The sequence below is a fragment of the Salvelinus fontinalis genome, chromosome 12 (assembly GCF_029448725.1).
Source record: "Salvelinus fontinalis isolate EN_2023a chromosome 12, ASM2944872v1, whole genome shotgun sequence".
NCBI lineage: Eukaryota > Metazoa > Chordata > Actinopteri > Salmoniformes > Salmonidae > Salvelinus > Salvelinus fontinalis.
Window position 1 is genome coordinate 55,819,201 of NC_074676.1, and position 23,586 is coordinate 55,842,786.

The 23,586-nt window shown below is 51.1% G+C and overlaps 1 protein-coding gene across 1 annotated transcript in view; it reads right to left on the reverse strand.

Annotated features, from left to right (window-relative positions):
- Nucleotides 1-4,144: 4,144 nt before the first annotated feature.
- Nucleotides 4,145-23,586, reverse strand: part of tprg1 (tumor protein p63 regulated 1) — a 76,145-nt gene continuing 56,703 nt past the window's right edge. Inside the window, exons 5-6 of the mRNA XM_055941135.1 lie at nt 16,161-16,314; nt 4,145-5,162 (exon numbers count right to left, since the gene is read on the reverse strand). Of these exons, the coding sequence (XP_055797110.1) occupies nt 4,968-5,162; nt 16,161-16,314 (349 nt within the window). The 3' untranslated portion in view covers nt 4,145-4,967. The remainder of the gene's footprint in view (nt 5,163-16,160; nt 16,315-23,586) is intronic.

Consider the following 23,586-nt stretch of genomic DNA (forward strand, 5'->3'; position numbering starts at 1 on the left):
TATAGTGAAGGAGAAGGGGATTTATAATGTTGTCTGTCCTGTGGGGTATAGTGAAGGATAAGGGGATGTTGTCTGTCCTGTGGGGTATAGTGAAGGAGAAGGGGATTTATAATGTTGTCTGTCCTGTGGGGTATAGTGAAGGAGAAGGGGATTTATAATGTTGTCTGTCCTGTGCAGTTCAGTGGAGAGAGTGTACAGTACATTTCTCCTCTCGTACCGGTGTTGGTGTAAATTCAGTTAGCCATTGTGTTATTTCTGTGAACGTGGAGGCGGGGCACGGGAGGGGGGGGGGGGCAGTTCCACAGGAGACATAAGGTACAGTGTCACATGACTGAAAAACACAACGAGTAGATTCTACAACTAGGTTGTAGAACTCCTACACATTAACAAAAAGAGAAATGCAAAACGCAAAAATTTCTAAGATTTGACTGAGTTACAATTCATGATGAGTAACTGAGTAACAATTCAAGACCTCATCACGGTATCTCTGTGTATTCAAATTGCGATCGATAAAATACAATTGTGTTATTGTATGGGCAGTTTATACCTGCCCATACCATAACCCCACCGCCACCATGGGGCACTCTGTTCACAACGTTGACATCAGCAAACCGCTCGCCCACATGACGCCATATACACTGTCTGCCATCTCCCCATTACAGTTGAATCCGGGATTCATCCGTGAAGAGTACACTTCTCCAGCGTGCCAGTGACCATCGAAGGTGAACATTTGCCAACTGACATCGGTTACGACGTCAAATTGCAGTCAGGGAAAGACTCTGGTGGGGACGACGAGAATACAGATGAGCTTCCCTGAGATGGTTTATGACAATTTGTGCAGAAATTCTTCAGTTGTGCAAACACACAGTTTCATCAGCTGTCCGGTTGGCTGTTCTCAAACGATCCCGCAGGTGAAGAAGCCGGATGAGGAGGTTCTAGGCTGGCGTGGTTACACGTGGTCTGCGGTTCAGGTCGCTTGGACGTATTGCCAAATTCTCTAAAACGACGTTGGAGGTGGCTTATGGTAGAGAAATTAACATTAAATTCTCTGGCAATAACTCTGGTGGACATTCCTGTAGTAAGCATTCCAATTGCCCACTCTCTCAAAACTTGAGACATCTATGGCATTGTGTTGTGTGACAAAACAGAACATTTTAAAGTGGCCTTTGATTGTCCCCAGCACAAGGTGCATCTGTGTAATGATCATTGTGTAATGCTCACACTGTTTAATCAGCTTCTTCATATGTCACACCTGTCAGGTGGATGGATAATCTTGATATGCCACACCTGTCAGGTGGATGGATAATCTTGATATGCCACACCTGTCAGGTGGATGGATAATCTTGGCAAAAGGAGAAATGCTCACTAACAGGGATGTAAACACAGTTGTGGGAGCTCTTATTTCAGCTCATGAGACACGGGACCAACACTTTCTATTTGTATTTTTGTTCAGGATGTGTACTCTAGATTAGAGTAGAACCCAGCAGGTCAGATGAGGAGACAAGAATGACCTGACAATAACCTCTGGTGAACAAAGCAAGGAAACATATTGTATTGTCTACTGAAGAATAAATCCAGGGGATGAATCTCAATTGCATACTCCTCACGTCCTATCTCCTCGCCTCCTTCTCAAAACCCATTGGATGAGAAAGCCAGAGGTCCCGCCCCTCTGACCTTTTCCTCCAATTGATTTTGAGAAGGAGGTGAGGAGAGAGGACGTGAGGAGTATGCAATTGAGATTCATCCCCAGGCAATTATATGCTGAACAAAAATATAAACGCAACATGTAAAGTGGTGGTCCCATGTTTCATGAGCTGAAATAAAAGATAGTCATTTTTCATAATCACAAAAAGCATATTTCTCTCCAATTTTGTCCACACATTTGTTTACATCCCTGCTAGTAAGCATTTCTCCTCATCTCAGTTTGTGACAGAATAAGGAAGTAGAGAGTCATTGTACTGTGTAATATCTTTTCCATAACAAAAATATTGAATTTCAGCAGTTTGAAGCTGGTGTACAAAACCAAAAGTAAAAGACGCAAAAAAAATGTACTTAGAAACGGGAAGCACAGAAAAAGCAAAATATAGAAGAAATCTACTGCCTCTTAGATTTGCCTTCAATGAGCATGACAGATCTATAACTCACATTTCTATGTCTATTTGGTTGCGTCGTCCAAAAATGTACATATTGTACATACTTTACCAGCCCCATTTGGTATTGAGATTCAGCAGGTAGTGAAACACAAAACACTATCCCCTCATTAACTGGGACAGGCTCAGGATAGGATGGGCCTCATTAACCGGGACAGGCTCAGGATAGGATGGGCCTCATTAACCGGGACAGGCTCAGGATAGGATGGGCCTCATTAACCGGGACAGGCTCAGGATAGGATGGGCCTCATTAACCGGGACAGGCTCAGGATAGGATGGGCCTCATTAACTGGGACAGGCTCAGGATAGGATGGGCCTCATTAACCGGGACAGGCTCAGGATAGGATGGGCCTCATTAACCGGGACAGGCTCAGGATAGGATGGGCCTCATTAACAGGGACAGGCTCAGGATAGGATGGGCCTCATTAACCGGGACAGGCTCAGGATAGGATGGGCCTCATTAACCGGGACAGGCTCGGATAGGATGGGCCTCATTAACCGGGACAGGCACAGGATAGGATGGGCCTCATTAACCGGGACAGGCTCAGGATAGGATGGGCCTCATTAACCGGGACAGGCTCAGGATAGGATGGGCCTCATTAACCGGGACAGGCTCAGGATAGGATGGGCCTCATTAACTGGGACAGGCTCAGGATAGGATGGGCCTCATTAACCGGGACAGGCTCAGGATAGGATGGGCCTCATTAACCGGGACAGGCTCAGGATAGGATGGGCCTCATTAACAGGGACAGGCTCAGGATAGGATGGGCCTCATTAACCGGGACAGGCTCAGGATAGGATGGGCCTCATTAACCGGGACAGGCTCGGATAGGATGGGCCTCATTAACTGGGACAGGCTCAGGATAGGATGGACCTCATTTACCGGGACAGGTTCAGGATAGGATGGGCCTCATTAACCGGGACAGTCTCAGGATAGGATGGGCCTCATTAACCGGGACAGTCTCAGGATAGGATGGGCCTCATTAACTGGGACAGGCTCAGGATAGGATGGGCCTCATTAACTGGGACAGGCTCAGGATAGGATGGGCCTCATTAACCGGGACAGGCACAGGATAGGATGGGCCTCATTAACTGGGACAGGCTCAGGATAGGATGGGCCTCATTTACCGTGACAGGATAGGATAGGATGGGCCTCATTTACCGCGACAGGATAGGATCGGCAGGCTGGTTATTGTCTGACATGGGCCCAGTGCTATAGATACAAGCATGGCAGCAGGACATGTGGTATATACTCACACGTCAGGGGAAATTACCAGCACCTTGGCTCACTGTAATAACAGACTATACACCTTAAAACAGAGCTGAGAAACACACCCTCTTGCTCCAGTGAGTCTGTAAGAGAATGACACAGGGACAATATCTTGATCCGCGTCCAAAATGTCATCCTAATCCCTAAGTAGTGCACGACCTAATCCCTAAGTAGTGCACTACCTAATCCCTAAGTAGTGCACTACCTAATCCCTAAGTAGTGCACTACCTAATCCCTAAGTAGTGCACTACCTAATCCCTAAGTAGTGCACTACCTATTCCCTAAGTAGTGCACTACCTAATCCCTAAGTAGTGCACTACCTATTCCCTAAGTAGTGCACTACCTAATCCCTAAGTAGTGCACTACCTAATCCCTAAGTAGTGCACTACCTATTCCCTAAGTAGTGCACTACCTAATCCCTAAGTAGTGCACTACCTAATCCCTAAGTAGTGCACTACCTATTCCCTAAGTAGTGCACTACCTAGGGATTAGGGTGCCAATTTGGGACAAGACCCAAGGACCACGGAGGGGAGAAACTCCCATGGCAAACAGTGGTGAATTATTATAGCATCGGTGAAGAGGTCGAATGTAAAGCTCCTGGAATAGCAAGGGAATCAATCATCCAACCAAAGGATCTGGTGAAAATGTGGATGTTACTGGCTGTTTTATACATGAAGTAATTAAGTTAGAGAATGGTGAAAATCAGACGAGCTGTAGAAGAGAGTCACGGTATTGTATAAACTTTATCAACTCTGGGACGGCAGGAACTAATTTGGCACGGTAACTACGTAGGAGATGAACCCTAAAAGGGGAACTACGTTTACACTTTAACACGACAGAAAACTAAAACCAACAATTTCAAAATTGTTTTATTTTTTTGAAATACATTTTAAATTAGCATCGAAACATATCCTTCCAACTATTAAAATGATACAAAACGACTTCAAATTTGTAAATAGGCCAAAATAATGAATGTAAACAAAGAAACATAAAGAAATTACGTCTAACGTCTAGCTAAAGTTTAGTTAAAACCAGAGCGTGAACTATAAGGAATGAGCAAGCTAAGATTAGACACAAGATTAAACATATTTATAATGTTACTTCATATCTGTAACTAGGCCACAACTGGAAACTATTATTAAGTAACCCAAGTAGTAATGTACATTCAAAGATTCTAGCTAAAGCATTGTTTAAAAGCCGATGTTTCCCCGTGCCAGGCAGTATCCCAGCTAAAGCATTGTTTAAAAGCCGATGTTTCCCCGTGCCAGGCAGTATCCCAGCTAAAGCATTGTTTAAAAGCCGATGTTTCCCCGTGCCAGGCAGTATCCCAGCTAAAGCATTGTTTAAAAGCCGATGTTTCCCCGTGCCAGGCAGTATCCCAGCTAAAGCATTGTTTAAAAGCCGATGTTTCCCCGTGCCAGGCAGTATCCCAGCTAAAGCATTGTTTAAAAGCCGATGTTTCCCCGTGCCAGGCAGTATCCCAGCTAAAGCATTGTTTAAAAGCCGATGTTTCCCCGTGCCAGGCAGTATCCCAGCTAAAGCATTGTTTAAAAGCCGATGTTTCCCCGTGCCAGGCAGTATCCCAGTTTGTTCTGGTTCCCGATGAAGGACATCAGACCCACGTAAGACTCGATGAGCAGGGGCTGGTTTAGCACCAGGACCCCGTTGGCCTTGCCAGGGACGGGCGTCTTTAGGTGGGCCTTCTGGGCTGCCTCCGTCAGCCGCTCACGGAAACTCTGGATCTGAGAAAGGGGAGGGAGGGAAAAGGGAGGGAGAGAGAGAGGAAGAGAGGCGGGCGAGAGAGAGACAAAACAGACCGCATTGACAAACTGTTAAAAAAAGTAGTTGGTCGACAAACTGCCTCTGATCAAAGAACATTATCCGTAATTTTCTGTTCATTTCCAGACGACTCGTTTGAATTTCCAGACGACTCGTTTGGGAAGGAGAGAGGGAAGGAGAGAGGGAAGGAGAGAGGGAAGGAGAGAGGGAAGGAGAGAGGGAAGGAGAGAGGGAAGGAGAGAGGGAAGGAGAGAGGGAAGGAGAGAGGGAAGGAGAGAGGGACGGAGAGAGGGACGGAGAGAGGGACGGAGAGAGGGACGGAGAGAGGGACGGAGAGAGGGAAGGAGAGAGGGAAGGAGAGAGGGAAGGAGAGAGGGAAGGAGAGAGGGACGGAGAGGGGGAAGGGGAGAGGGAAGGAGAGAGGGACGGAGAGAGGGGCGGAGAGAGGGAAGGGGAGAGGGAAGGGGAGAGGGACGGAGAGGGGGAAGGGGAGAGGGAAGGAGACAGGGACGGAGAGAGGGAAGGAGAGAGGGAAGGAGAGGGGGACGGAGAGGGGGACGGAGAGGGGGAAGGGGAGAGGGACGGAGAGGGGGAAGGGGAGAGGGAAGGAGAGAGGGACGGAGAGAGGGACGGAGAGAGGGAAGGGGAGAGGGAAGGGGAGAGGGAAGGGGAGAGGGAAGGGGAGAGGGACGGAGAGAGGGAAGGAGAGAGGGAAGGAGAGAGGGACGGAGAGAGGGAAGGAGAGAGGGACGGAGAGAGGGACGGAGAGAGGGACGGAGAGAGGGACGGAGAGAGGGACGGAAAGGGGGAAGGGGAGAGGGAAGGAGACAGGGACGGAGAGAGGGAAGGAGAGAGGGAAGGAGAGAGGGACGGAGAGGGGGAAGGGGAGAGGGACGGAGAGGGGGAAGGGGAGAGGGACGGAGAGGGGGAAGGGGAGAGGGAAGGAGAGAGGGAAGGAGAGAGGGACGGAGAGAGGGAAGGGGAGAGGGACGGAGAGAGGGAAGGAGAGAGGGAAGGAGAGAGGGACGGAGAGAGGGAAGGAGAGAGGGACGGAGAGAGGGAAGAAGAGAGGGAAGGAGAGAGGGAAATAGAGAGGGACGGAGAGAGGGAAGGAGAGAGGGAAGGAGAGAGGGAAGGAGAGAGGGAAATAGAGAGGGACGGAGAGAGGGACGGAGAGAGGGAAGGAGAGAGGGAAGGAGAGAGGGAAGGAGAGAGGGACGGAGAGAGGGACGGAGAGAGGGACGGAGAGGGGGAAGGGGAGAGGGAAGGAGAGAGGGACGGAGAGAGGGACGGAGAGAGGGACGGAGAGAGGGACGGAGAGAGGGAAGGGGAGAGGGACGGAGAGAGGGAAGGAGAGAGGGAAGGAGAGAGGGAAGGAGAGAGGGACGGAGAGAGGGACGGAGAGAGGGACGGAGAGAGGGAAGGAGAGAGGGAAGGAGAGAGGGAAGGAGAGAGGGAAGGAGAGAGGGAAGGAGAGAGGGAAGGAGAGAGGGAAGGAGAGAGGGAAGGAGAGAGGGAAGGAGAGAGGGACGGAGAGAGGGAAGGAGAGAGGGAAGGAGAGAGGGACGGAGAGAGGGACGGAGAGAGGGACGGAGAGAGGGACGGAGAGAGGGAAGGAGAGAGGGAAGGAGAGAGGGAAGGAGAGAGGGAAGGAGAGAGGGACGGAGAGGGGGAAGGGGAGAGGGAAGGAGAGAGGGACGGAGAGAGGGGCGGAGAGAGGGAAGGGGAGAGGGAAGGGGAGAGGGACGGAGAGGGGGAAGGGGAGAGGGAAGGAGACAGGGACGGAGAGAGGGAAGGAGAGAGGGAAGGAGAGGGGGACGGAGAGGGGGAAGGGGAGAGGGACGGAGAGGGGGAAGGGGAGAGGGAAGGAGAGAGGGACGGAGAGAGGGAAGGAGAGAGGGACGGAGAGAGGGAAGGGGAGAGGGAAGGGGAGAGGGAAGGGGAGAGGGAAGGGGAGAGGGACGGAGAGAGGGAAGGAGAGAGGGAAGGAGAGAGGGAAGGAGAGAGGGACGGAGAGAGGGAAGGAGAGAGGGACGGAGAGAGGGACGGAGAGAGGGACGGAGAGAGGGACGGAGAGAGGGACGGAAAGGGGGAAGGGGAGAGGGACGGAGAGAGGGAAGGAGAGAGGGAAGGAGAGAGGGACGGAGAGGGGGAAGGGGAGAGGGACGGAGAGGGGGAAGGGGAGAGGGACGGAGAGGGGGAAGGGGAGAGGGACGGAGAGGGGGAAGGGGAGAGGGACGGAGAGAGGGAAGGGGAGAGGGACGGAGAGAGGGAAGGAGAGAGGGAAGGAGAGAGGGACGGAGAGAGGGACGGAGAGAGGGAAGGAGAGAGGGAAGGAGAGAGGGAAGAAGAGAGGGAAGAAGAGAGGGAAGGAGAGAGGGAAATAGAGAGGGACGGAGAGAGGGAAGGAGAGAGGGAAGGAGAGAGGGAAGGAGAGAGGGAAATAGAGAGGGACGGAGAGAGGGACGGAGAGAGGGAAGGAGAGAGGGAAGGAGAGAGGGACGGAGAGAGGGACGGAGAGAGGGACGGAGAGGGGGACGGAGAGGGGGAAGGGGAGAGGGAAGGAGAGAGGGACGGAGAGAGGGACGGAGAGAGGGACGGAGAGAGGGACGGAGAGAGGGAAGGGGAGAGGGACGGAGAGAGGGAAGGAGAGAGGGAAGGAGAGAGGGAAGGAGAGAGGGACGGAGAGAGGGACGGAGAGAGGGACGGAGAGAGGGAAGGGGAGAGGGAAGGGGAGAGGGACGGAGAGAGGGAAGGAGAGAGGGACGGAGAGAGGGAAGGAGAGAGGGACGGAGAGAGGGAAGGAGAGAGGGAAGGAGAGAGGGAAGGAGAGAGGGCCGGAGAGAGGGAAGGGGAGAGGGCCGGAGAGAGGGAAGGAGAGAGGGACGGAGAGAGGGACGGAGAGAGGGAAGGGGAGAGGGAAGGAGAGAGGAAAGGGGAGAGGGACGGAGAGAGGGACGGAGAGAGGGACGGAGGGACGGAGAGAGGGACGGAGGGACGGAGAGAGGGACGGAGATAGGGAAGGAGAGAGGGAAGGAGAGAGGGACGGAGAGAGGGACGGAGAGAGGGACGGAGAGAGGGACGGAGAGAGGGACGGAGAGAGGGACGGAGAGAGGGACGGAGAGAGCGACGGAGAGAGCGACGGAGAGAGGGACGGAGAGAGGGACGGAGAGAGGGAAGGAGAGAGGGACGGAGAGAGGGAAGGAGAGAGGGACGGAGAGAGGGACGGAGAGGGGGACGGAGAGGGGGACGGAGAGAGGGACGGAGAGAGGGACGGAGAGAGGGACGGAGAGAGGGACGGAGAGAGGGACGGAGAGAGGGAAGGAGAGAGGGAAGGAGAGAGGGACGGAGAGAGGGACGGAGATAGGGACGGAGAGATGGAAGGGGAGAGGGAAGGAGAGAGGGACGGAGAGAGGGACGGAGAGAGGGACGGGGAGAGGGACGGGGAGAGGGACGGGGAGAGGGACGGGGAGAGGGAAGGAGAGAGGGATGGAGAGAGGGACGGAGAGAGGGAAGGGGAGAGGGACGGAGAGAGGGACGGAGAGAGGGAAGGGGAGAGGGACGGGGAGAGGGACGGGGAGAGGGACGGGGAGAGGGACGGGGAGAGGGAAGGGGAGAGGGACGGGGAGAGGGACGGAGAGAGGGACGGAGAGAGGGACGGAGGGACGGAGAGAGGGACGGAGGGACGGAGAGAGGGACGGAGATAGGGAAGGAGATAGGGACGGAGAGAGTGAAGGAGAGAGGGAAGGAGAGAGGGACGGAGAGAGGGACGGAGAGAGGGACGGAGAGAGGGACGGAGAGAGGGACGGAGAGAGGGACGGAGAGAGGGACGGAGAGAGGGACGGAGAGAGCGACGGAGAGAGGGACGGAGAGAGGGAAGGAGAGAGGGAAGGAGAGAGGGAAGGAGAGAGGGACGGAGAGAGGGAAGGAGAGAGGGACGGAGAGAGGGACGGAGAGGGGGACGGAGAGAGGGACGGAGAGAGGGACGGAGAGAGGGACGGAGAGAGGGACGGAGAGAGGGAAGGAGAGAGGGAAGGAGAGAGGGACGGAGAGAGGGACGGAGATAGGGACGGAGAGATGGAAGGGGAGAGGGAAGGAGAGAGGGACGGAGAGAGGGACGGGGAGAGGGACGGGGAGAGGGACGGGGAGAGGGACGGGGAGAGGGAAGGAGAGAGGGATGGAGAGAGGGACGGAGAGAGGGAAGGGGAGAGGGACGGAGAGAGGGACGGAGAGAGGGACGGAGAGAGGGAAGGGGAGAGGGACGGGGAGAGGGACGGGGAGAGGGAAGGAGAGAGGGAAGAAGAGAGGGAAGAAGAGAGGGAAGGGGAGAGGGACGGGGAGAGGGACGGAGAGAGGGACGGAGAGAGGGACGGAGAGAGGGACGGAGAGAGGGACGGAGAGAGGGACGGAGAGAGGGACGGAGAGAGGAAAGGGGAGAGGGACGGAGAGAGGGAAGGGGAGAGGGAAGGAGAGAGGGAAGGAGAGAGGGAAGGAGAGAGGGAAGGGGAGAGGGACGGAGAGGGACGGAGAGAGGGAAGGAGTGAGGGACGGAGAGAGGGAAGGGGAGAGGGAAGGAGAGAGGGACGGAGAGAGGGACGGAGAGAGGGACGGAGAGAGGCAAGGAGAGAGGGAAGGAGAGAGGGAAGGGGAGGGGGAAGGGGAGAGGGAAGGAGAGAGGGACGGAGAGAGGGACGGAGAGAGGGACGGAGAGAGGGACGGAGAGAGGGAAGGGGAGAGGGAAGGGGAGAGGGAAGGGGAGAGGGAAGGGGAGAGGGAAGGGGAGAGGGACGGAGAGAGGGAAGGAGAGAGGGACGGAGAGAGGGACGGAGAGAGGGACGGAGAGAGGGACGGAGAGAGGGACGGAGAGAGGGACGGAGAGAGGGAAGGAGAAAGGGAAGGAGAGAGGGAAGGAGAGAGGGAAGGAGAGAGGGACGGAGAGGGGGAAGGGGAGAGGGACGGAGAGAGGGACGGAGAGAGGGACGGAGAGAGGGACGGAGAGAGGGAAGGGGAGAGGGAAGGGGAGAGGGAAGGGGAGAGGGACAGAGAGAGGGAAGGAGAGAGGGACGGAGAGAGGGAAGGAGAGAGGGAAGGAGAGAGGGACGGAGAGAGGGAAGGAGAGAGGGACGGAGAGAGGGACGGAGAGAGGGAAGGAGAGAGGGAAGGAGAGAGGGACGGAGAGGGGGAAGGGGAGAGGGAAGGAGAGAGGGACGGAGAGAGGGAAGGAGAGAGGGAAGGGGAGAGGGACGGAGAGAGGGAAGGAGAGAGGGAAGGAGAGAGGGACGGAGAGAGGGAAGGAGAGAGGGACGGAGAGAGGGACGGAGAGAGGGAAGGAGAGAGGGAAGGAGAGAGGGACGGAGAGGGGGAAGGGGAGAGGGAACGAGAGAGGGACGGAGAGAGGGAAGGAGAGAGGGAAGGGGAGAGGGACGGAGAGGGGGAAGGGGAGAGGGACAGAGAGGGGGAAGGGGAGGGGGACGGAGAGGGGGAAGGAGAGAGGGACGGAGAGAGGGACGGAGAGAGGGAAGGAGAGAAGGATGGAGAGGGGGAAGGGGAGAGGGACGGAGAGAGGGACGGAGAGAGGGAAGGAGAGAGGGGCGGAGAGAGGGAAGGGGAGAGTGAAGGGGAGAGTGAAGGGGAGAGTGAAGGGGAGAGTGAAGGGGAGAGTGAAGGGGAGAGTGAAGGGGAGAGTGAAGGGGAGAGGGACGGAGAGAGGGAAGGAGAGAGGGAAGGACAGAGGGACGGAGAGAGGGACGGAGAGAGGGACGGAGAGAGGGACGGAGAGAGGGAAGGAGAGAGGGAAGGAGAGAGGGAAGGAGAGAGGGACGGAGAGGGGGAAGGGGAGAGGGACGGAGAGAGGGACGGAGAGAGGGACGGAGAGAGGGAAGGAGAGAGGGAAGGAGAGAGGGAAGGAGAGAGGGACGGAGAGGGGGAAGGGGAGAGGGACGGAGAGAGGGAAGGAGAGAGGGAAGGAGAGAGGGACGGAGAGAGGGAAGGAGAGAGGGACGGAGAGAGGGACGGAGAGAGGGACTGAGAGAGGGACGGAGAGAGGGAAGGAGAGAGGGACGACAGGGCTCCATCCCATCAAAACATATCAGTGGTAGATACCCACAACCCAATGTAACCCAACCCACTCTGTAATGTAACCCAACCCACGCTGTAACGTAACCCAACCCACTCTGTAATGTAACCCAACCCACGCTGTCTCTGTAATGTAACCCAACCCACTCTGTAATGTAACCCAACCCACGCTGTAACGTAACCCAACCCACTCTGTAATGTAACCCAACCCACGCTGTCTCTGTAATGTAACCCAACCCACTCTGTAATGTAACCCAACCCACGCTGTAACGTAACCCAACCCACTCTGTAATGTAACCCAACCCACGCTGTCTCTGTAATGTAACCCAACCCACTCTGTAATGTAACCCAACCCACTCTGTAACGTAACCCAACCCACGCTGTAACGTAACCCAACCCACGCTGTAATGTAACCCAACCCACGCTGTAATGTAACCCAACCCACGCTGTAACGTAACCCAACCCACGCTGTAATGTAACCCAACCCACGCTGTAACGTAACCCAACCCACGCTGTAATGTAACCCAACCCACGCTGTAACGTAACCCAACCTGTAACGTAACCCAACCCACTCTGTAATGTAACCCAACCCATGCTGTCTCTGTAATGTAACCCAACCCACGCTGTAATGTAACCCAACCCACGCTGTAACGTAACCCAACCCACGCTGTAATGTAACCCAACCCACGCTGTAACGTAACCCAGCCCACGCTGTAATGTAACCCAACCCACGCTGTAACGTAACCCAACCTGTAACGTAACCCAACCCACGCTGTAACGTAACCCAACCTGTAACGTAACCCAACCCACGCTGTAAAGTAACCCAACCCACGCTGTAATGTAACCCAACCCACGCTGTAATGTAACCCAACCCACGCTGTAACGTAACCCAACCCACGCTGTAACGTAACCCAACCCACGCTGTAATGTAACCCAACCCACGCTGTAATGTAACCCAACCCACGCTGTAATGTAACCCAACCCACGCTGTAATGTAACCCAACCCACGCTGTAATGTAACCCAACCCACGCTGTAACGTAACCCAACCCACGCTGTAATGTAACCCAACCCACGCTGTAACGTAACCCAACCTGTAACGTAACCCAACCCACGCTGTAACGTAACCCAACCCACGCTGTAACGTAACCCAACCCACGCTGTAACGTAACCCAACCCACGCTGTAACGTAACCCAACCCACGCTGTAACGTAACCCAACCCACGCTGTAATGTAACCCAACCCACTCTGTAACGTAACCCAACCCACGCTGTAACGTAACCCAACCCACTTTGTAATGTAACCCAACCCACGCTGTAATGTAACCCAACCCACGCTGTAACGTAACCCAACCTGTAATGTAACCCAACCCACGCTGTAACGTAACCCAACCTGTAACGTAACCCAACCCACGCTGTAATGTAACCCAACCCACTCTGTAACGTAACCCAACCCACGCTGTAACGTAACCCAACCCACTTTGTAATGTAACCCAACCCACGCTGTAATGTAACCCAACCCACGCTGTAACGTAACCCAACCTGTAATGTAACCCAACCCACGCTGTAACGTAACCCAACCTGTAACGTAACCCAACCCACGCTGTAACGTAACCCAACCCACGCTGTAATGTAACCCAACCCACGCTGTAACGTAACCCAACCTGTAACGTAACCCAACCCACGCTGTAACGTAACCCAACCCACGCTGTAACGTAACCCAACCCACGCTGTAACGTAACCCAACCCACGCTGTAACGTAACCCAACCCACGCTGTAATGTAACCCAACCCACTCTGTAACGTAACCCAACCCACGCTGTAACGTAACCCAACCCACTTTGTAATGTAACCCAACCCACGCTGTAATGTAACCCAACCCACGCTGTAACGTAACCCAACCTGTAATGTAACCCAACCCACGCTGTAACGTAACCCAACCTGTAACGTAACCCAACCCACGCTGTAACGTAACCCAACCCACTTTGTAATGTAACCCAACCCACTTTGTAACGTAACCCAACCCACTCTGTAACGTAACCCAACCCACGCTGTAACGTAACCCAACCCACGCTGTAACGTAACCCAACCCACGCTGTAACGTAACCCAACCCACTTTGTAATGTAACCCAACCCACGCTGTAATGTAACCCAACCCACGCTGTAACGTAACCCAACCCACGCTGTAACGTAACCCAACCCAGGCTGTAATGTAACCCAACCCACGCTGTAACGTAACCCAACCCACTCTGTAACCCAACCCACTCTGTAACGTAACCCAACCCACGCTGTAACGTAACCCAACCCACGCTGTAACGTAACCCAACCCACGCTGTAACGTAACCCAACCCACGCTGTAACGTAACCCAACCCACGCTGTAACGTAACCCAACCTGTAACGTAACCCAACCCACGCTGTAACGTAACCCAACCTGTAATGTAACCCAACCCACGCTGTCTCTGTAATGTAACCCAACCCACTCTGTAACGTAACCCAACCCACGCTGTAACGTAACCCAACCCACGCTGTAACGTAACCCAACCCACGCTGTAACGTAACCCAACCCACGCTGTAACGTAACCCAACCCACGCTGTAACGTAACCCAACCCACTCTGTAATGTAACCCAACCCACGCTGTAACGTAACCCAACCCACGCTGTAATGTAACCCAACCCACGCTGTAACGTAACCCAACCCACGCTGTAACGTAACCCAACCCACTCTGTAACGTAACCCAACCCACTCTGTAACGTAACCCAACCCACTCTGTAACGTAACCCAACCCACTCTGTAACCCAACCCACTCTGTAACGTAACCCAACCCACGCTGTAACGTAACCCATCCCACGCTGTAATGTAACCCAACCCACGCTGTAATGTAACCCAACCCACTCTGTAACGTAACCCAACCCACGCTGTAACGTAACCCAACCCACGCTGTAACGTAACCCAACCCACGCTGTAACGTAACCCAACCCACGCTGTAACGTAACCCAACCCACGCTGTAACGTAACCCAACCCACTCTGTAATGTAACCCAACCCACGCTGTAACGTAACCCAACCCACGCTGTAATGTAACCCAACCCACGCTGTAACGTAACCCAACCCACGCTGTAACGTAACCCAACCCACTCTGTAACGTAACCCAACCCACTCTGTAACGTAACCCAACCCACTCTGTAACGTAACCCAACCCACTCTGTAACCCAACCCACTCTGTAACGTAACCCAACCCACGCTGTAACGTAACCCATCCCACGCTGTAATGTAACCCAACCCACGCTGTAATGTAACCCTCTGTAGCAACTTCCTGAAGATGTATAGTTTGCTGTTCAGAACATCTTGTGTTACAGTTGATTGGGTCTCAATACAGTTTATTCAAATGACATCAAATAGCCTATCAGAAGCTTCTAAAGTTATGACATCATTGTCTTGAATTTTCCTACCTGTTTAAAAGGCACAGTCAACTTAGTGTATGTAAACTTCTGACCCACTGGAATTGTGATTCAGTGAATTATAAGTGAAATAATCTGTCTGTAAACAATTGTTGGAAAAATAACTTGTGTCATGGACAAAGTAGATGTCCTAACCGACTTGCCAAAACTATAGTTTGTTAACAAGAAATTTGTGGAGTGGTTGAAAAATGAGTTATAATGACTCCAACCTAAGTGTAAGGTAAACTTCCCACTTCAACTCTGGGAATCTGGGAATCACTGACTAATACATCTGAAGTATACCAGGGTGTGATGTTGCATTTCAACATTTCAGTGGAAAGGAGAGGTGCCCCTCATTAGCATATATTGCTGATTAACCGTATGAAAATAAAGAGTATTTATTTATGTATGGTGGAGATAGAGCCCATAAACCTATACACTACAACAGATGGATACCGGAGCTGAAATCTACTTCACAGAGGACATTGGACTTGTGGTTTATGTTCCTGACAGGGTGCAGGGTAGTAGGATAGGGTGGTAGGATGGTAAGGTGGTAGGATGGTAAGGTGGTAGTAGGATAAGGTGGTAGTAGGATAAGGTGGTAAGGTGGTAGGATGGTAAGGTGGTAGGATGGTAAGGTGGTAGGATGGTAGGATGGTAAGGTGGTAGGATGGTAGGGTGGTAGGATGGTAAGGTGGTAGGATGGTAGGGTGGTAGGATGGTAAGGTGGTAAGGTGGTAGGATGGTAGGATGGTAAGCTGGTAGGATGGTAAGGTGGAAGGATGGTAGGGTGGTAGGATGGTAAGGTGGTAGGATGGTAGGGTGGTAGGATGGTAAGGTGGTAGGTTGGTAAGGTGGTAGTAGGATAGGGTGGTAGGATGGTAGGGTGGTAAGGTGGTAGGATGGTAAGGTGGTAGGATGGTAAGGTGGTAGGATGGTAGGGTGGCAGGATGGTAAGGTGGTAAGGTGGTAGGATGGTAAGGTGGTAGTGTGGTAGGATGGTAGGCTGGTAAGATGGTAAGATGGTAGGATGGTAGGATGGTAGGGTGGTAAGGTGGTAGGATGGTAAGGTGGTAGGATGGTAAGGTGGTAAGGTGGTAGGATGGTAGGGTGGTAGATGGTAGGATGGTAAGGTGGTAGGATGGTAGGGTGGTATGCTAGTAGTATGGTAGGATGGTAGGGTGGTAGATGGTAGGATGGTAGGGTGGTAGGATGGTAGGATGGTAGGGTGGTAGGATGGTAGGATGGTAGGATGGTAAGGTGGTAGGATGGTAGGGTGGTAAGGTGGTAGGATGGTAGGATGGTAGGGTGGTAGGGTGGTAGGATGGTAGGATGGTAGGATGGTAGGATGGTAGGATGGTAGGATGGTAAGGTGGTAGGATGGTAGGGTGGTAAGGTGGTAAGGTGGTAGGGTGGTATGCTAGTAGTACGGTAAGGTGGTAGGATACTCACCTCACAGAGAGCAGTGAACCTGTGGTCTATGTTCCTGACGGGGTGATAGGTAAAGGTGCTGAACGGGTAGTCTGTAGTGAACGGGTTCCATTTAGACAAGAACGAGGGTTCCCTTAGCCGGTCCCAGAACACACGCACACCCTCTCCTCCTCTCCTGGAAACACAGAAACAACATTATCAGAACACACCCTCTCCTCCTCTCCTGGAACCACAGAAACGTTATCAGAACACACCCTCTCCTCCTCTCCTGAAAACACAGAAACATTATCAGAACACACCCTCTCCTCCTCTCCTGGAACCACAGAAACAACATTATCAGAACACACCCTCTCCTCCTCTCCTGAAACCACAGAAACGTTATCAGAACACACCCTCTCCTCCTCTCCTGAAAACACAGAAACATTATCAGAACACACCCTCTCCTCCTCTCCTGGAACCACAGAAACAACATTATCAGAACACACCCTCTCCTTCTCTCCTGGAAACACAGAAACAACATTATCAGAACACACCCTCTCCTCCTCTCCTGGAACCACAGAAACAACATTATCAGAACACACCCTCTCCTCCTCTCCTGAAAACACAGAAACATTATCAGAACACACCCTCTCCTCCTCTCCTGAAAACACAGAAACATTATCAGAACACACCCTCTCCTCCTCTCCTGAAACCACAGAAACGTTATCAGAACACACCCTCTCCTTCTCTCCTGAAACCACAGAAACGTTATCAGAACACACCCTCTCCTCCTCTCCTGGAAACACAGAAACAACATTATCAGAACACACCCTCTCCTCCTCTCCTGAAACCACAGAAACGTTATCAGAACACACCCTCTCCTCCTCTCCTGAAACCACAGAAACAACATTATCAGAACACACCCTCTCCTCCTCTCCTGGAAACACAGAAACATTATCAGAACACACCCTCTCCTCCTCTCCTGAAACCACAGAAACAACATTATCAGAACACACCCTCTCCTCTCCTCTCCTGGAAACACAGAAACAACATTATCAGAACACACCCTCTCCTCCTCTCCTGGAAACACAGAAACATTATCAGAACACACCCTCTCCTCCTCTCCTGAAACCACAGAAACAACATTATCAGAACACACCCTCTCCTCTCCTCTCCTGGAAACACACGCAGCCACAGAACACAGTTGGACCCTCGCCTTCCCTCCTGAAACCAAGTCAGTTAACGGATACAGACAGACACCCTCTCCTCTCCTCCCGTCCTGAAGGAAAGCATAGACGAAAACAACACAATCTGAAACAACACAGTTCAGCTGGTAGAGAATGATGCTTTGCAACGCCAGGATAATGGGTTCGATTCCCGGGACCGCCCAAACATAAAATGTATGCACACATGACTATAATACGCTTTGGATAAAAGAAGCTAAATATTATATACAGTATTATTATAACATTATGAAACTATAAACAAAAAACAAACAACAACCAGTCAACACAAACAATCAACAAACAGTCAACTGCACATGTATATTTATCATCTGATTTCAATTATGCATTCATCTTTATTCTGTCACAAAACATCAAAAATCAAAACTTGATGTTTTCACATTCTAAATATGTTTCCCTCCCTCTCTTCCCTCCCTCTCTTCCCTCCCTCTCTTCCCTCCCTCTCTTCCCTCCCTCTCTTCCCTCCCTCTCTTCCCTCTCTCTCTTCCCTCTCTCTCTTCCCTCTCTCTCTTCCCTCTCTCTCTTCCCTCCCTCCCTCTCTTCCCTCCCTCCCTCTCTTCCCTCCCTCCCTCTCTTCCCTCCCTCCCTCTCTTCCCTCCCTCCCTCTCTTCCCTCCCTCCCTCTCTTCCCTCCCTCTTCCCTCCCTCTCTTCCCTCCCTCTCTTCCCTCCCTCTCTTCCCTCCCTCTCTTCCCTCCCTCTCTTCCCTCTCTCTCTTCCCTCTCTCTCTTCCCTCTCTCTCTTCCCTCTCTCTCTTCCCTCTCTCTCTTCCCTCTCTCTCTTCCCTCCCTCTCTTCCCTCTCTTCCCTCTCTTCCCTCTCTTCCCTCTCTTCCCTCTCTTCCCTCTCTTCCCTCTCTTCCCTCTCTTCCCTCTCTTCCCTCTCTTCCCTCTCTTCCCTCTCTTCCTTCCCTCTCTTCTCTCTCTTCCCTCTCTTCCCTCCCTCTCTTCCCTCTCTTCCCTCTCTCTCTTCCCTCTCTTCCTTCCCTCTCTTCCCTCTCTTCCTTCCCTCTCTTCCCTCTCTTCCTTCCCTCTCTTCCCTCCCTCTCTTCCCTCCCTCTCTTCCCTCCCTCTCTTCCCTCCCTCTCTTCCCTCCCTCTCTTCCCTCCCTCTCTTCCCTCCCTCTCTTCCCTCCCTCTCTTCCCTCCCTCTCTTCCCTCCCTCTCTTCCCTCTCTTCCCTCTCTTCCCTCTCTTCCCTCTCTAACCTCCCTCTCTTCCCTCTCTTCCCTCTCTTCCCTCTCTTCCCTCTCTTCCCTCCCTCTCTTCCCTCCCTCTCTTCCCTCTCTTCCCTCCCTCTCTTCCCTCTCTTCCCTCCCTCTCTTCCCTCCCTCTCTTCCCTCTCTTCCCTCCCTCTCTTCCCTCTCTTCCCTCCCTCTCTTCACTCTCTTCCCTCCCTCTCTTCACTCTCTTCCCTCTCTTCCAGAAATAATCAGGAAGCTCAGTCTTATCATCGGTCTATTACTGAACATTACTATCATGTTGAAACATTACAGCAGTTTCTCTGTCTCTGGCCACAACCGGAAATCTATCTCAACGGTCAGTCCTCCTGCCTGGACAGTCCTCCTGCCTGGACAGTCTTCCTGCCTGGACAGTCTTCCTGCCTGGACAGTCTTCCTGCCTGGCCCGTATGGATGTGATAGACTAGGATACTATATGAATGGACAGTCTTCCTGCCTGGACAGTCTTCCTGCCTGGACAGTCTTCCTGCATGTTGAAAAGTAATCTTTCGATATGTCATTTTCTTACATTTAGTTTTGTAATTGACTAAAACAAGCAGAGAAAATTGTGCTTGAAAAATATATATTTTTTGTTGTTGCTGTAAGCCAATGGACCACAGGTTGAGAGGAACCTGTCTAACAGAACACAGAGGGTGTTCTTTAATGGAAGCCTCTCCAACATCATCCAGGTAGAATCAGGCATTCCCCAGGACAGCAGATTTTTCAACAGGCATTCCCCCAGGACAGCAGATTTTTCAACAGGCATTCCCCCAGGACAGCAGATTTTTCAACAGGCATTCCCCAGGACAGCTGATTTTTCAACAGGCATTCCCCAGGACAGCTGATTTTTCAACAGGCATTCCCCAGGACAGCAGATTTTTCAACAGGCATTCCCCCAGGACAGCAGATTTTTCAACAGGCATTCCCCAGGACAGCAGATTTTTCAACAGGCATTCCCCAGGACAGCAGATTTTTCAACAGGCATTCCCCAGGACAGCAGATTTTTCAACAGGCATTCCCCCAGGACAGCAGATTTTTCAACAGGCATTCCCCCAGGACAGCAGATTTTTCAACAGGCATTCCCCCAGGACAGTAGATTTTTCAACAGGCTGAAATGACTGAAATACTTAAAGAGTTGCAGTTCGTTTCAGAGTGGGTGGCAAGGAATAAGTTAGTCCTAAATATTTATAAAACTAAAAGCATTGTATTTGGACAAATCATTCACTAAAACCTAAACCTCAACTAAGTCTTGTAATGAATAATGTGGAAATTGAGCAAGTTGAGGTGACTAACAGCTTGGAGTAACCCTGGATTGTAAACTGTCATGGTCAAAACATATTGATACAACAGTAGCTAAGATGGGGAGTCTGTCCATAATAAAGTGCTGCTCTACCTTCTTAACAACACTATCAACAAGGGAGGTCCTACAGGCCCTAGTTTCTACCTTCTTAACAGCACTATCAACAAGGCAGGTCCTACAGGCCCTAGTTTCTACCTTCTTAACAACACTGTCAACAAGACAGGTCCTACAGGCCCTAGTTTCTACCTTCTTAACAACACTATCAACAAGGCAGGTCCTACAGGCCCTAGTTTCTACCTTCTTAACAACACTATCAACAAGGCAGGTCCTAGTTTCTACCTTCTTAACAACACTATCAACAAGGGAGGTCCTACAGGCCCTAGTTTCTACCTTCTTAACAACACTATCAACAAGGCAGGTCCTAGTTTCTACCTTCTTAACAACACTATCAACAAGGCAGGTCCTAAAGGCCCTAGTTTCTACCTTCTTAACAACACTATCAACAAGGCAGGTCCTACAGGCCCTAGTTTCTACCTTCTTAACAACACTATCAACAAGGCAGGTCCTACAGGCTCTAGTTTCTACCTTCTTAACAACACTATCAACAAGGCAGGTCCTACAGGCCCTAGTTTCTACCTTCTTAACAACACTGTCAACAAGGCAGGTCCTACAGGCCCTAGTTTCTACCTTCTTAACAACACTATCAACAAGGCAGGTCTTACAGGCCCTAGTTTCTACCTTCTTAACAACACTATCAACAAGGCAGGTCCTACAGGCCCTAGTTTCTACCTTCTTAACAACACTATCAACAAGGCAGGTCCTACAGGCCCTAGTTTCTACCTTCTTAACAACACTATCAACAAGGCAGGTCCTACAGGCCCTAGTTTCTACCTTCTTAACAACACTGTCAACAAGGCAGGTCCTACAGGCCCTAGTTTCTACCTTCTAAACAACACTATCAACAAGGCAGGTCCTACAGGCCCTAGTTTCTACCTTCTTAACAACACTATCAACAAGGCAGGTCCTACAGGCCCTAGTTTCTACCTTCTTAACAACACTATCAACAAGGCAGGTCCTACAGGCCCTAGTTTCTACCTTCTTAACAACACTGTCAACAAGACAGGTCCTATAGGCCCTAGTTTCTACCTTCTTAACAACACTGTCAACAAGACAGGTCCTACAGGCCCTAGTTTCTACCTTCTTAACAACACTATCAACAAGGCAGGTCCTACAGGCTCTAGTTTCTACCTTCTTAACAACACTATCAACAAGGCAGGTCCTACAGGCCCTAGTTTCTACCTTCTTAACAACACTATCAACAAGGCAGGTCATACAGGCTCTAGTTTCTACCTTCTTAACAACACTATCAACAAGGCAGGTCCTGCAGGCCCTAGTTTCTACCTTCTTAACAACACTATCAACAAGGCAGATCCTACAGGCCCTAGTTTCTACCTTCTTAACAACACTATCAACAAGGCAGGTCCTACAGGCCCTAGTTTCTACCTTCTTAACAACACTATCAACAAGGCAGGTCCTACAGGCCCTAGTTTCTACCTTCTTAACAACACTATCAACAAGGCAGGTCCTACAGGCCCTAGTTTCTACCTTCTTAACAACACTGTCAACAAGGCAGGTCCTACAGGCCCTAGTTTCTACCTTCTAAACAACACTATCAACAAGGCAGGTCCTACAGGCCCTAGTTTCTACCTTCTTAACAACACTATCAACAAGGCAGGTCCTACAGGCCCTAGTTTCTACCTTCTTAACAACACTATCAACAAGGCAGGTCCTACAGGCCCTAGTTTCTACCTTCTTAACACCATCAACAAGGCAGGTCCTACAGGCCCTAGTTTCTACCTTCTTAACAACACTATCAACAAGGCAGGTCCTACAGGCCCTAGTTTCTACCTTCTTAACAACACTATCAACAAGGCAGGTCCTACAGACCCTAGTTTCTACCTTCTTAACAGCACTATCAACAAGGCAGGTCCTACAGGCCCTAGTTTCTACCTTCTTAACAACACTATCAACAAGACAGGTCCTATAGGCCCTAGTTTCTACCTTCTTAACAACACTATCAACAAGACAGGTCCTATAGGCCCTAGTTTCTACCTTCTTAACAACAAGGCAGGTCCTACAGGCCCTAGTTTCTACCTTCTTAACAACACTATCAACAAGACAGGTCCTATAGGCCATAGTTTCTACCTTCTTAACAACACTATCAACAAGACAGGTCCTATAGGCCCTAGTTTCTACCTTCTTAACAGCACTATCAACAAGGCAGGTCCTACAGACTCTAGTTTTGTCTCACCTGGACTACTGTTCAGTCGTGTGGTCAGGTGCCACAAAGTGGAATTTAGGAAAATTGCAATTTCTCAGAACAGGGCAGCACAGCCTGGTCCTCGGATGTACACAGAGAGCTAATATTAATAATATGCACGTCAATCTCTCCTGGCTGAAAGTGGAGGAGACATTGACTTCATCACTACTTGTATTTATGAGAGGTATTGACATGTTGAATGTACAGAGCTGTCTGTTTAAACTACTAACACACAGCTCAGACACCCATCCATACCCCACAAGACATGCCACCAGAGGTCTCTTCACAGTCCCCAAGTCCAGAACAGACTATGGGAGGTGCACAGTACTACATAGAGCCATGACTACATGGAATTCTATTCCACAGTACTACATAGAGCCATGACTACATGGAACTCTATTCCACATCAGGTAACTGATGCAGCAGGAGAATCAGATAAAGCTGTAAAAACATTTTTTTAAATGTATAAATATACACCTTATGGAACAGCGTGAACTGTGAAGAGTCACACACACAGTTTACATACGTGTGTGTATAGTGTGTATGTAAACTGTGTTTGTTACGTGTGTGTATAGTGTGTGTGTATAGTGTGTTTGTTACGTGTGTGTATAGTGTGTATAGTGTGTAACAAACACAGTTTACATACACACTATACACACACACTATACACACGTAACAAACACAGTTTACATACACACTATACACACACACACACAACAAACACAGTTTACATACACACACACTATACACACACGTAACAAACACAGTTTACATACACACTATACACACACACACTATACACACACGTAACATACACACTACACACACAATGTACACACATTTCATGTATTGTGAAACACTACACACACACAAACACACACACACACTTAACATACACAATGTACACACATGTCATGTATTGTGAAATGTGTTGGAAAATGTATTTTAATGTTTAAAAATTGTATTATAATGTATATTACTGTCTTAATTTTTGCTGGACCCCAGGAAGAGTAGCTGCTGCCTTGACAGGAACTAATGGGGATCCATAATAAACCCCAGGAAGAGTAGCTGCTGCCTTGACAGGAACTAATGGGGATCCATAATAAACCCCAGGAAGAGTAGCTGCTGCCTTGGCAGGAACTAATGGGGATCCATAATAAACCCCAGGAAGAGTAGCTACTGCCTTGGCAGGAACTAATGGGGATCCATAATAAACCCCAGGAAGAGTAGCTGCTGCCTTGGCAGGAACTAATGGGGATCCATAATAAACCCCAGGAAGAGTAGCTGCTGCCTTGGCAGGAACTAATGGGGATCCATAATAAACCCCAGGAAGAGTAGCTGCTGCCTTGGCAGGAACTAATGGGGATCCATAATAAACCCCAGGAAGAGT